The sequence below is a fragment of the Chelonia mydas genome, chromosome 7, assembly GCF_015237465.2.
Source record: "Chelonia mydas isolate rCheMyd1 chromosome 7, rCheMyd1.pri.v2, whole genome shotgun sequence".
Taxonomy (NCBI): domain Eukaryota; kingdom Metazoa; phylum Chordata; order Testudines; family Cheloniidae; genus Chelonia; species Chelonia mydas.
Window position 1 is genome coordinate 7,304,727 of NC_057853.1, and position 14,926 is coordinate 7,319,652.

Sequence of the window (14,926 nt, forward strand, 5' to 3'; positions counted from 1 at the left end):
TGCCAGGACCTCTCTCTTCTCCCTTGGTCAAATCAGCAGCACAAACTCTTCCCCTCACCCCCACCTCCCCTCACATTTCCAAAGGAGACAGAATTTTAGTTGAGAGCAACCAAGATCCAAAAAGCAAGTACCATACAGGCAATGGCAGAGCAGGTTTTCCACCCCCAGCACCAATCTCCTTCAAGGACAAGCCAGCACTTCAAAAAGGTTTCAGAGTAGCAGCCGGGTTAGTCAGTTAGTCTTCAAAAAGGTAGCTGAGGATCCATGCATATCAAGGCCCAATTCAACAAGGACTACATGTGCTTAAGTGCCTATTGACTTGAGCAGGATTACTCCATGCTGTAAGATATGCAAATGCTTGAGCACATTTGATTTCAGGCATTTTTGAAAATCCCACTAAGAACTTATCTGCATCTTTAGGAACCTAATACCTCTAAAAATCTGGCCCTAAGCAACCCAGCCATTTAGGAACCTAAGTCTCATTGATTTTCAATGAGATTTAGGCTCCTAAGCACCTATATCACACGTTACTATCGTCCTTGGCTACACTATGTAAATAGCAATGAGATAAAAGGCTCCAAAATGAGCCACACAGTTGCTTTGAAATCTAGACACATAATTACATGGCTGATCAAAATATGGTTACCTCGGTTGAGCTGGTCAAAATCTGAACATTTTAAAAACCTGTGAAAATTCGGACCTGAATAAAATTATGCAGTTATGTCATCTGGGTTTTTAAACTCCTGAAATTCTAGGGGGCTGGAAATCTTCTACTAGTGTAAACTGTCACAGCTCCATGGATGTCAATAGAACTGACACCCCCTAGTGCTCTGCTCCTTGCTGTCCATGTAACATTCATGCACACGTGGATACTCAGGCATAAGTGCACCATTGTAAAGTTGAATTTCATTCTTACCTTTGCACCACAACCATAATGTTACACTGACGCATTGAAGACAGAAAAGATAAAAAGGTGGGTTGTTGTTTTGTTTTTTTTTAAAACACTCAAGAAACTGCATGAGACTGTGTACTAGATAACGTACATATTGATATAGTTGTAACGGCTCACTAACTACAAAGTCGGCTGTGCTATTATGTTGTGTCCTATAAACTACCCTTGGGGGAATTCAGCGCCACTGCGCATGCGCAGAATTCACGTCCCCTGAAGTTCCTCCCCCCCCCATCGCAAAAAATACATTCTGCCAGAGAGGCACTGCCCACTAGGGGCTGCTGGGTAAGGTGAGCTGGCGCCAGAACAGCTGGCTCACCTTAGCAGCAAGCAGCTGTTAGCAAGAGAGCAAAGGCTGCTTTTCTCACAGCAACATGCCTGCAGGACAGAGGGGGGGTGGTGTCACACAGATTGGGACAGGGGTGGAATGAGGTGCAGGAACACCAAGGGAGTGCAGGACGACATGGGGATGGGTGGGTGGGGGTGGCTGAGTGAGGGTGAAGAGACATGTGGGACAGGGGAAGATGTGTCTGGGAGAATGGGAGAGGCTTGGGGTCAGCCAGGGTCTGCAAGGGGGAGGCTCCCCAGCTCCTTAACAATCCCTTCCCCCCCATACTTCTCCCACCCCCACCCAACAACCCTCCAGGTTCACTTCCAGGTCCTTCCCAGCAATTACTTCCCTCTCCTTCAGCTCCTCTTTTACCCTCACTCCCCCAAAGCCCTAGCACTGCTTCTGAGGTGTGCGGGAAATATGGTTCTGTATTGTAGTTTAAATGAATTATTACTCAGAGTTCTGTATTAATATGCCAAATATGGAATCTAGTTGCCAAAAACATTTCCTGAATCTTTTTTTAGTGTCCGTCTGTATTGTTACAGACATATTGGCTGACAGGTATTTTGAAATACATTACCAAAATAATAGAAACTGGAATGATTATATTGTTATTTTGACAAATAAAATATGCAGAATTTTAAAATATTGTGCACAGAATGTTTAATATTTTGGTGAAGAATTCATCCAGGAGTAATAAACCGAAGGAGCAAATTCTGCTTCCATGTAACTCAGTGTAAATATGGAGTAAATGCACTGGAATTATTGGAGTTACTCCATATTCAACTGGGGAAAGAATTGTGGGTGTCTCTGAGCAGCAGGCAAAGTTACTTCTAGGGCAATAACTAACAATACAGGGAGTTAAGAAAACAAAGTTGTTAAAAGTAGTTTCCTTTCCTGGCTTCTTATGGCTGTCATCATTGATGTTTGTCATAAATGTGCCAATATTTCAACTTAAATAGACAGATTTGCATTTACACTCAGGACCCCTTTAAACCAATCTGGCAGCAAATTACACACACACTAACTAAAAGGCACCTTTACATTCTCTGAACCTTACTGTAAATAAGAACCAGGACCAAAATATCAACCCTCAATAAGAGAAAAAGTATCTTTTACTCGTCTATGGAAAAAAAAATTTAATCAACTTCTTTACCATTCTTTAAAATAAGAAAAAGGGAGAGCACTTTGTTTTAATGGCCATAATGCTCTGCTTGATCTCCGAAGTCATTCTGATGTTCTCAGAGCTCTGCACCTGGCATTTCTGAGCATGAAGCATTTTGTTCCTAAGTTTGGCACTGAAGTTTGTGCCACAGACAATATGTTCATGTAAATCAGACTTCAGATTTATTTCGCGTCTTTTGATGTCTAACCAGCTCGAGAGGCTTCAAAGCGAGACACTGGTAAGCAGAGATACCAATCGATCACTCAGTGGATTTAAGATTTTTTTCAGCTCCTTCCAGAGATGCTGAACTTTTCAGAGCTGCAACTGGTTAACTGCAAGGTTTGCATGGTGGCTCACTGGTGTGGTTTATTCAACAGACTGCATGGGTTATGCTGAACTGTTTCAACTTACTCTTGGGCTCAATTGCTGTTCCCAGTTAGAAGCTCAAAACACAAACTGTGGTGAGAAAGAACATGGTCTTTTCATATGTACTACTGTACCAAATGTCACTGTCCATTTTTTAAACACTTATCTGTACCATACTACATTAACTATAAGTGGCCACAGTTTATTACTCTTCTTCAAATGAGTTATTGCTTTTGAACAGAAACTCTTAGTAGCTAAAGGCAACAAAAACAACAATAGCACCTTCAAATGATGCCAATGCATTTTTCCAATACCGACAGTCCTGCTGAGCAAATATACAACTTAATAATTAAAGTTGGTTTCAAAACTATCACAAGCCGACCCTGACAGGTTATTTGTTTAAACGGTTATAAATCTACCTGTAATGCAGTGGAAATGAACTCCAAGGATTGTTTAGCCACAAGGGGACTAATTAAAGAGTAAGCTTTTAGAAGGATATCTCCAGAGGTACCTACATGGATTTAAGAGCCCAAGCCCCACTGAAAGTCCATAGGATTTGTGCTCCTAAATCTCTTAGATGCTTTTTAAAAATCTCCCCCCCCTTAATGTTTTTTTTAAGAGAAGTGTTAAAATGAAATGAGGTATTACATTTGTACATGATACAATTACTGTTTCCAACATTCAGTGCTATTTTAAAGAAGAAATCAAATATAGATTAAACACCAGTTGATAATTAACTAGTACTTTAGGACCGAGCTTTCATTATTGTTTATTTGTATTATGGCAGTAGCACCTATCATAGAAATCATAAAAGAAAAGAAATAGGTGGCTTGGTTTTGTTAATAATTTAGATAAGTAAATAAATGTAATTCTTTTAGTTAGAAACCACGTAACTTTTAGAGCAAAACGTTTTCTGTATCTAAGTTTCTCAGCTTCTTTGGCTGCTTTTTCATATTTTACAGGGACAACAAGAAAAATGATGTATTATTAAGTACAAAAATCATTGCTAAACTCCACTTTATAAATTCTAAATTAACCAAAGAATTAGCCGAACTGACAAATCAGATTTTGCGTAAATGGTTAAAAGATCAACAACCCACAGATCTGTAGCAGTAGATTTATGTGTGTGATTACTTCACCAATAAAATTTAAACTGAACTCAAAACACACAAAAATCTGTTCCATATGAATGACACTCCTGGGCATTAGCATGTCTGTAAAAACAGACAAGTAAATTCAATTAAACTGAGTTATTAATACAATTTTTATGTGGACAAGTCACTGTCTTGTTTAAAAAGAAACATGGGGATTCTGAAATTATGCTCAGGAGATTAGAAACCATCGTAATCATATTCAGCTGAATTCAGAACTCTTCACAATACAACTGCACACCGAGGAACAGGTGTACACGAGGAGTTATTTTGCTTTTGAAAATAAAGGGCCAAATTCTGCACTCAGTAAGACCAGGGTAATTCAGAATAACTCCCAATAATCTCATATAAAACAGGTACTTTGACTATAGCCAAAAGTGCCTAATGATAACAAACCTAAAACAAAATAATTCTACTTCAGAACAAATTGAATGGTCTCCCCAAAAAAGACAACGACCATTTTCTTTCCGGGTAGATATACAGTATATCTACATAACCAGAAGTATTATATATTCAACAATGTATACATCTGTTCAGATACCTAAAAGCCCTAATGACAGAAACATCAAGATTCTCTTTCTCCCCCTCCTCCCTAGTCTTCATTTCAGAAAGGTTAGGTAACAGTTAAGGATATTTATTTATGTAAGTACACACACACACTTTAAGTTCTTCTGCATTTTGATAGCCAAATGAAATTAATAAATTGTCAAAGATGACCCCAATTTTCCCCCTAGTTTTCCTGTACTTTTAATCATTTCAGATTTAAGATAGTTACAAAATAAGCTGCAAAGAATTTATTGGAATTTGAAAAATCATTTTTTTATTTTTACTTTTAAGTACTATTTCAGTAAAAACTCACACACATTATCGGTCACCTATTCTCTCTTCCACTGTAAATTTAGTTGATATGCCAATAATACATCTTCTAGATTGATTTGAGAGAGTGTTTTAGAATTCAGATTTCAAGTTAACACGACTTAACTTCCAAGTTTTACTTGACATCAACATATAAGACAACTACTCTAGAACTCTAGTAAAGCAATGTATCCGCCCCCCACCAATACACAAAAGCGATGTTTATATCCCGAAACTTTGTTTCCAATTAAAAACACCTAATGGTTGAGCGTTACACTTTAACAGCTTCAGCCAAAATTTCCTAATCTAAATACTTGAACTCTGGCACGTAGATCCATGTATGCACACACCAGTAAGTGGACTGATTTTCAGAAATGGTGAGGTGAGCTGTAAGCGTTCAGCATTTTTGAAAATCAGGCCATTCATTAAGGTGCCCAAATAGGGATTCAGGGTCCTAAGTTTAGCACCCAAGTTAGAGAAGTTGGCCTTCATCTGCACGAGGTCATAGTCTTTTAAAAAAATCCCTCTTGCCTCCTTTTTCTATCCAGTATTAAAACTATAGCTACAAAAACATGAAGAGGGAGCAGTTCAGATTGAGAAGAATTTTACTTCTTATCCAGGCACACTGTAAAACAGAGAACTAACTACACAGCAACTTTTCCTTTGTCTCCATCCCTCTCTTCAATTTTCAATCTGAATTAGGGAGAAACATGAGATCCGTATAGTAACTTCATACTGCAGCGAAAAAGCACAAGAGACCATTTTAAAAGTATGGTAGGAAGAGGCCTGTGTCATTAAACTGGAAGAAAAAGGGGTTTTTGTTGTTTGTTTTTTTAAAAAAACATCCAGCATACCAAACTAACAGTTAAAAAAAAAATTAAATGAGTTCAAGACCATACGGCCTAGTCAGATTATTGCTATACTTTCCATATAGTGCAAAGTCTTTAATAACTCAACTATCCTGTGCAAACCGTATTCTACTCTGCCTTGATAGTGCTGTGTCATTTTTACAATAGTCACTCTTATCTTCAACACCTTCACACGCCTATGTATAGGAAATACCAGCGGACCAGTTCTTGAACACTCTTTGTAGGAACTCAGAAGAGTTTTTAAATCAGCACAAAGGGAGCACAGCGACTGTCTTTTTCACAAGTCGCTCTGGTAACAATGCAGTAAGAAAAAGTAATAAGCACATCAACTAAAAGGAATATTGTTAAATAAGGGCTTTTTCCAGGCCTTAAGCGACTGTATGATCAGCAGCTGCAATGTTGCAGATTCCCAAAGTAAAATACCCAAGAACTACAATTGATTGGACCAACTTCTGTGTGTGACACACAAGCTTTTGAACCACACAGAGCTCTGTCTCTATCACCCGCAGAAGTTGGTCCAATAAAAGATATTACCTCACACACCTTGTCTCTGTAAATCCTGGGACCGACAGCCTTGCTACAATTACTACGCTGCACCCAACAACTGCAATGACTAGATAGGAAAAAGTGGCCCCAGTCAATGGCTGACCGCAAACTCTAAGATAATTATTATTCATCACTGGCACAAAACAGCACAGAGCAGGAAACCAAAACACTGATCCTGCAATGAGGCATGCGCTTAACCTCAAGCCTGGACCTCAATGGACTCACAACAAATAAAGCACCTGCATAACCGTGTACAGGTTGAGAGCCTAAAAAGGCTCGGGGGTGGTTGGGAACGAACTGGGACCCCTGAAGGGCTCGATCCTGCGATTGGCTGAGGACTTACTGCCAGGCCCCCACACCCTCCACTCCCATTGGGCTCTCCAGGGGGGCTCCGCATTTTTGCGGAATCGGGCCCGACCCTGCTCCCGCTGAAGTCCATGGCAAGCCTCCCACGGGCTACGATTTTGCAGGACCGTACCCTGATACGAAAAGCGCACAGGCAAATCCGTCACAGGCAAAGGAGCAGGGAGAAGGGAACCTTAGGCACCGCAGAGAGAGAGAAAAAAAAACCAGGATTTGACCCTCCTTCCCTCTCCCCCCAAAACAATAAAGGAACCAGGGAAGCTTGAGAGGCGAGGACAGCTCCCACCCCCCACCCCCCCGGGGAGATCCACGGACTTACACATAGACGGGCCAGGTGGGGAGGTCCCTGGGGAGCTCGCTCAGCCCCCGGTGGCTGCAGTCCAGCAGCTCCCCGCTGCAGGCGCAGCTGGAGGCGCAGCGCGGCTCGGACCCGGACCCGGGGCCCACCAGGGCCATCAAGAGGAAAGTCAGACAAGGAGCGGACCGCAGCAGCGGGGCCCCCGCGCCCGGCCGCGCCATTTTGTTACCCGGCCCCCGGGGGCCGAAGCGCAGAGAGCGGCACGAAGCCAGGCGGCGGCAGCGGCGGCCAGTCCCAGGCAGCGCTCAGCGGAGCGTGTCCAGCGACCGGTCCGGGACCGGCGGCGGCGGCGGGCCCCTGCGCTAGGCTGCCCGCGCCACCAGTTGCACCATGGCAGACTCGCTTCTCCACGTCCTGCCCGCGGGGGTCGCCGGGGCCGGGGGGCAGCTCGGCGGGGCTCGCTGCTACGGCTGCGTCGGAAGGGAGGCGGCTGGGCACGGGTGCATCTCCTCCCCCCCCCGCACCCCCAGCGTGGGGTCCCGGCAACACCCCGGGCGCCCCCGGGACGGCTCCTGTCAGCGCCCTACTGCCTCCCGGGGCGTTTGCATGGCAGAGTCCGGGTCCGCTCCGGAGGCCCGGGCGGGGAAATCAAGGCACCGACGCTCTCCCGGCTAAAGAGCCGCCGGCCACAGAACCGGCGCCCCCGGGTCCGCCGAAGCCCAGCTCAGCCCCCGCGGCCGAGCCACGTCCCGCTCCTCGGCGGCCTCTCTCCCGCTCCTCAGTCCCGCAGCCGCTCCGCCGCCGAGGGCTGCATCGCCGCCTGCCCTGCCCGCGTGGGCCGATGCCGCGCTCTCCTCCGCCGCCCGGGCAGCGCCGCCGCCGCCTCCTCCGCCGCGGCTGCAGCTTCCCCTGCTCGCGGCCCCGGGCCCCCTTCCTGCCGGCCCCGGGCTGGGGAACGAGCCCCGCCACCCACCGCGGGCGCTGCCAGCCGCCCGGATCCCCGCGGGCCGCTGCCGCCCGAGCCCCCCGCAGCCGCGAGCGTTTCCCCGGCCCCCGAGCGCCGCTCTCGCCTCAAACCCACGTTGGGGCCATCGCCACATTCCCCCGCCGCCGCCACCTCCCCCGCTTTCGCTCCGCTCCCATTGGCCGCCCGGCGTTCTAGAACGTGCCCGCGCGCCGCCGGATTGGACAGCCGGCCCTTGGTTTGGACACACAACGTTCCATTGATGTTGGCAGCCCGTCAATCAGAGGCGAGAGGTCCCGCCTCCCTTTCCCACCCAAGGTGTGAAAGCTGGACGGGAGACTCCCTCCGCTAGCCCCGCTTCTTAAAGGGGAAGCTGAGAGAAGGGGTGAGCCGGATTTTCTTTCTTTCTTTCAGGGCACCTTTCTCACTAACTCAATACTTTATTGAGTGAAAGTGAAATATTTGTAAAGTGAAATAGAGCCAGGCCCCCAACCAACTATGGTTTTGCAAAGCCCAAACTCAACCAACCAGGTTTGTCAAAAAACAACATAGGGAATCCTGAGTTCATCTCCCATATAATATAATATAATCAATATAAATAATTATAATTAATTATATTCCATATTTAGCACATATATAGCACTTTTTTAGCATAGGTACCAAAAGTGCCTTAGTAAGTATTATAATCCTGATTCTACAGAGAAGAGCAGAGGAAAGAATTATCTTCTTCCTAAACCAAAGCTGAACTTTGAAGGCAATAACTGGAGGAGGGCAGCTTTAACATTTTTATTTTTATTTCTTTGCTATGCCTACGATATGCATGTGGGTAATAATAATAATTACTAACAAGAAGTGCTTGGTAGCCCTAGTCACATACTAGAACCCCATTGCACAAGGGGCTATAAAAACATAGACTAAGAAACATAGTCCCTGCCCTAAGAGTTTACAATCCGGGTATAATACAAGAGACAACAGATGGATACAGACAGATAGGGGAGTCCATGCCTAATGGATGATATGGTCCAAAGAGCCTGCATTCCAAAATTAGTCAAATCATGACCCATTAGATAGTTGTTACAAAAATGTTGCAAAAAACTTGATAAAAGCAGCAATACACTTCCACACATGCATTTAGGGCCTGACCAAAGCTCACTGAAGTCAACAGAAACACTCCAATTGGCTTTGGATCAGGCCCATACACTGTTTAGTTGGAAGGCAGTGCTCGGCCTTCTCAACACACTAGGCTATGAGGGTACACTGTATAACCACTCACATGGCCCCTGGTCCTGCAGCTAGATCTGTGTGAAGGGATGGATTTATCTTTAGGGAGAGGAGCAACTAGTACGGGCCTGATCCTGCTTCCACTGAGTCCAACAAAATTTCCATGCCCCAGTCCTGCAGTCAACTCTGCCTGGGCAACCCCTTGAACTTGTGCTGAGTCAGTTGCAACATTGCAGGAACAGAGCCCCATTGACTTAAGGGGATTGGGCACTATACCTACATAAAGTTTAAATGTTCTGTTTATCTTCTAAGAGACACCTGCTTTTTTTTTTTTTGACATAAAATAGTGGCACAATTCTTGAGTCAGATTTGTTCATAAAGCTTGCCATGGACACATAAAAATGCTGCCACGTGAAATATTGCTGTTCTAGCTTCATCTTATTTGGAGGAAACAGCAGGTCTGCGGAAAAAGAACTTGTGTGTGATGGCAAATCTGCTAACAGCCTTATTCAACAAAATATCAGAACTCTGTGGCTTCGGCCACAAAGTCACCACAGACTTCTGTGGTTTGCTTGCCATGAAGTGCAAAGCCTATGAGTCAAGATCTGAAAATCTCTCTTCACTGTGTCAGTAGAAAGGGGATTCAGTGTTTTGGCAATGCCCCCAGTCTAGTAAGGAGCATGAAGTCATGTCTACTCTCCATACCCATTTATGGAAGTTTGCCCAAACTGACAACATCTTGCTGATTGGTCTGAGTGTACTTGGAGAGAACAGTGATGTCGACACTCAGGGGAGGATTATGTGAGGCTAAATGACAACATGCTAACAGCTGATAGACTCTAAAGGAAAACATACACTTTTCTCACTTAGACATGTCTGTGCTTTGCTAACAGAGGCTTGGATGGCTTATAGGTGCAATGTTAAGCAATTCCATTCTATGTCAAGACATTGGCTACCAATCAAGCAATCTCTTTTTGGTACTAAAAAAGAAAAGGAGTATTTGTGGCACCTTAGAGACTAACCAGTTTGGTACTGTTATTTTACCTGTGGCCCACACACAGTCCCAGACGCTTCCTGGCCAAAACTAACAGCAAATTCTCTGGTTTTGCCCTTGTGAAAAGGCACCACACTGTATTCCTGCCCTGTGAGAATTAGGAACCTTCGGCTGCTGACCATAGGGGATTCTTTTGTTTGTGGCTATGGCTCCATCACCTTTGCCTGCCCTTGTTTTGCAGCCTACACAGACAGTTTCTCCAAGTGTCCCATGGAACTGAAATAATGAGGCAGTGCAGTTGTCACATTTCTGCTCAATAGGTTAGAAGATCCAGGTAGAGTGCTTTAAACCATCACCCCCTAGGAATGGTTAGCTATCGTGGGCTTTCTTCGCCTTTTTACTTGTAGTCAAGTCTACACAGAAATTCACTTTTTTTGCACACTTGCTCATTTGTTAGTCTAGTCGCTGCATGTTCAGACATGAAGGGTCTGATTTTCACAAGTGCTCAGCAACTGCAGCTCTCCCTGGCTCTAGCTGCAGTTCTGAGTACTCAGCACTTGTGAAAATCAGGCCCTCAGAAAACACTCACACTGATTTGAGTGGGAGCAAGAAGAAGGACTTTGCATAATAATAATAAAAATAAGATGGTGGTTATTTTTCTTAATTTTCAAAATAAATTTTCCATTTTTCATGTTTACTCTTCAGACATTAGAGGGGGAAACATGAGCACGCCCTTCCATAAACACTGGTGTTCCCATGTCATCATGAAAATGGACCTAATATTACCTGCAAAGTTTAGACCCCGTGACAGCTGATATAGATCTTAGGGACTCTCAGTTTTCTTGGCATCTTATGCTGCACCATTAAAGTCAACAAACACTTTGTCATTGACTTCAGTGGGTGCAGGATCCTTCTTCTTGTTTATGCACATTCATCTACATGGAAGAGGGACACTTGGACCCAAAGGAATCTTTTCAGAGCTCAAGGGAAGAGGTCAGGGCACCTGTAGCCAGTTTGCTGCAGTACATATAAGGGGCAGTGGTGGTTAATGAGATTGGTGCTGCTGTATGGAGGAAAACTTGTTCTCTGCTCCTTGAAGGGGAGCTGCTAACTGTATGTAGTTTGGCTGGGTCATTTAACATTTTGTGTTATGCTGCAGAAACAGCCTTAGGAGCAGGGTACTTTAAGGAAGTTTTTGCACTGACTTTTAAAATAAAATACCTAGCATTTAGCCCAAAAGAGGTTTTATTTTCCCTTTCAGGTACCAAGCAAGTGTCTCTTGTCTTTTGTGAAAAGAACTGAGGGGCTGGGATCTGGCCCAGTTCCACTTACCTGGTCAAGTAGGTCTAGAAATTATCACAGGTAGTCTTCTGCTGTAACTTTTCTATTGTGTATTGGAGAAATGCCATGGTCCCTGCTATCAGACATAACAGAGTTTGCCACTTGTATTAGAAATATAAATTAATGACAAACTTAAATCCTTTTTTACTGTAGTCTAGCAATATGGAATATGCTGTTTTAAAAAGGGGGGGGGTATCACCTATTTGGCTTTATGGTGAAAATAGCTACAGCAGGATGGAATTAGTGACCCAAATAGTGTCAATTTTTATTTGTATCACAGTAGCCCCAAGACCTTTCCAGTGAGATCAGAGCCCTATTATGCTTGGATACAGACATATAGTAAAAGACGGTCCCTCCCTCAAATTTCTTAGAGACAAAGGGTGTGAGAAAGGAAGTATTATAATCTATATTTCTCAGGAGAACAACTGAGGTACTGACATTAAAGGCTAGTTGTCTTCCCCCCCCCCCACCCCCCGAGGTTCTGAGCACTGCAATTTCCATTAACTCTTGAACACAAGGCCTCAAGATACTTCCCTAGGGCCCTACGGATCTTGGGAACTGAACACAGATTTCCTGAGTCCCCCCCCCCCAATGCCTTCGCCACTAGACCACTCTTCTTCTCCATCATGGGACTGTAGTGATGCTAGTCAATGCTATACATTGCTGGCGTGTGGGAAAGTATTTGAGGGTGTTCTCTGGTATTTGGAACATGAGGCCAGCCAGTAAGTCATTCTTCCTCTTCTCCTGCATTTTTGTTTCCCCTGATTTCTTTCAAATTTCTCCTTAAGGTAGCCTAATTCCACCTCCTGCATTTCTCTACTTGTACAGGTGCATTTTATCTGATGACATGCACTGGGCCACAGAGAGAAATGGACAGAAATCTGTATTTCAGATAGCTTTCTCTTCTGGGAGTGACGCCTATTATTCTACCATACCACTGTTACACCACTAATAAACCATCCCCTCCGTTGTTGGTATGTATCAAATCTACACCAGTGACCTTAGTTCTTGGAGTGGCTCCCCAAACAGAGATGTGAATACGCTTCAAAAGTATTACAATGGTCTAAGCTTGTGACTGGCAGCAGCTTCTTCTCCTCCTCCAAACTCCAGCTCACTGCAACCATAAGCTGTCTGCCCAATCCGTTTCTTGGCAGGGGGCACATGCACAAAAATGTACAATTAATGGCCCTAAATCCCAATCCAGAACGCTCTATGGAAGAGCTTCTCTTCAGATTCTGGTGGGGTGGTAGACTACAGGTGGAAATTCTTTCCCTCCTGCTGGCTGCATGCAGTAACCACATTTGTGTCCAGTATTCTGTAATCCTATGATCTTTCTGACTGCCCCTCTGGAGTCTATGCAGCTTCAAAGACTTAAATTTATGTACACCTGAAAACGGAAAGATACAGACCCTGATCTCATCTGAGAGAAACCTGCATGTATTTTAACATGAAAGTATCAGGATTAGATAAATAGACTGTTCAGATTCTTATACCAGACTCGTTGCTATTGTACGCGAGCATGCTCTTATAGTGCAATAGAACGCATTTGGATGATGGTCTTGTTTTTGTTTGTTTGTTTGTTTTTTACAAAAACTGAAGACTCCGTAGAGCATTCGAGAATACCAGCTGACCCTTCTTGACATGTCTCACTTGTGATACAGTGAAATGCACTGATTCCTTGCCATTAAAACTGAGTAATAGATACCTGTGGGCACTAATGTTCGTGTTACACACAGCTAACACAGCACCTTCCACAAACAGTTGGTGATCTTGTGCTGCAGTGTCCTCCAGGGCAAGGAGGATGTAGAGCACCCCTCCCCCAAAGCCCAACCCTATTTCAGCTATCATGTTTGTAGGGGATTGGAACCAGAAAAGAAGGGGTTAAGTGCCTGGGGTCAGCTGCACCTGGGATACCTTAATTGACCAGCTTGGTACTCCTGGAAAAGGAGTAGCCAGTTTATAGAAAAGGTTGGACTTATCTCAGGAAGAGTCTTTGGGCCCAAGCAGGGCAGCAGTGGGAGGGGCAGTCTTATTAAGTGACCTTTGGGGAGAAACCAAGCCTCTTGTTTTCTGATTTGGATGAAGGTCATTTGCCCCCTGGAGAGTGGAGAGCCCATCCACAGACTCTGCTGAAGTAGGTAACATGATATCTTTATTGGGCCAATATATCATTGACAGTAAACAAGTGTTGGGGCTGGAAAGGACTGGTGTCACATATCCCTTGTCTACTTTGTTCTCCGAAATCAATGGGGGACTGAATGTCGACCTGCCAAAGGGACATCCAGGGACAGAGGTGCAAAAGGGAACAGGGTCCAGAAAATCTGAAGAGGAGAGCCCTGATTTCTTAAGCTGTCAGATGCGGCATTAGACAAACTATAGCACCGTGGAGATTGTTGATGTCCCAGCGAAGGAAGAGCTCGTCCCTGCTTCTGAGTCAATATCGGAGGGCTGTAGTACAGGGATGTACTAGTTGGTGATTCATTGGGAGCCTCTAGTTTAAAATTCTAACACCAGACAGAAGGGAAGTATGTTGTCCATGACTCAGGTGGAGTTCCCCTTTCTCTAGACTCTTCTCCCATCCCTGTCAGAGAGGAAATACCATTGCATCAAAAAGCTTCTGAAGAGCAAACCTTTGGATGGACCCTGCTTCACCGAATCACATTGATTTTTCAAAATAGATTCTATTGGGGAGATACCCCTAAATCCCTCCAGGCTTTTGTCCCCACTTCTGAGTATATAAATGCTAGGTTCTGAGTCCCAGAGTTTTCAGGTGCTCAGTATCCCCCCACTGGAGCAGTGTTTTCAAAAGAGCTGAGGGTGCAGGGCCCTGAGCCCTCCTGAACCCTGTCCCTGGCCACTTGTTCGGCACCAACATAGGAGCTGGGCTCTTTGGACAAACTGGCCCCAGCAGCGGGGGCTCAGGACTTTACAATTCTGGCCATTGTGTGTGTGTGCGCGCGCTCGGAATGAAGTATAAGTATTTCCAGTCCTGTGCAGCTTAATGTGGCTCCTGTTCTGCAACCAGATCATTGCAGCCAGATGCCTGTGGGGCTCTGTGTGGGATCTGCCTTTGTGGACTGACTGCAGGATGAGATGGGCTGCATTTGCCAACTGAGGGGCTGCCCCTCTCCTGGGTTAAGGGAGTGAGGACACTTTAACTGGGAGAACTAATGGCTAGGTTTCTTTGGTTCCCCTCCCTTCCTCCTTAGCGGGCACTTCCAGCTAGGATATGGGAGGTGGGATTGGTCCCTTAATTAAAATAATGGCAGTGCACCTGTTTGTTTGTGTATCGTGCTTAGCTTCATTCTAAAAGCTATCCAAGGAGAGCAGGAAAGGGGCTGTAGGTGGGATCCAAAGGGTAGCTTTTCCTCCCTCCCTTCAAAGAAAACAATGGTGTTGAGGTGAAAGGGGCATGAATACTGACAATCCCCTGCACACCAGGTTGCCCACTGGGAGGGGGAAGATGGTCCCCAAGTCCCAGGCACTCGGCTATTTTTTTGTAGCCTATGCTGC

General features: G+C 45.0%; 1 protein-coding gene and 1 long non-coding RNA gene across 3 annotated transcripts in view; one reads left to right on the forward strand and one right to left on the reverse strand.

Moving 5' to 3' along the window:
- LRIG1 (leucine rich repeats and immunoglobulin like domains 1) overlaps window positions 1–8,086 on the reverse strand; it is a 126,325-nt gene extending 118,239 nt beyond the window's left edge. Inside the window, exon 1 of one of the 2 annotated variants that reach the window (XM_043550669.1) lies at window positions 7,975–8,086. In XM_043550669.1, the coding sequence (XP_043406604.1) occupies window positions 7,975–8,036 (62 nt within the window). In that variant the 5' untranslated portion in view covers window positions 8,037–8,086. Of the gene's footprint in view, window positions 1–6,914; window positions 7,939–7,974 lie in introns of those variants that run through there. The other variant, XM_007061478.4, reaches the window with a different exon arrangement.
- Window positions 8,087–11,140: 3,054 nt separating this feature from the next.
- Window positions 11,141–13,708, forward strand: LOC122466738. Its single transcript, XR_006292493.1, has 3 exons — window positions 11,141–11,185; window positions 12,242–12,387; window positions 13,499–13,708. It is a non-coding gene; the product is annotated as an uncharacterized LOC122466738 (long non-coding RNA).
- Window positions 13,709–14,926: the final 1,218 nt, after the last annotated feature.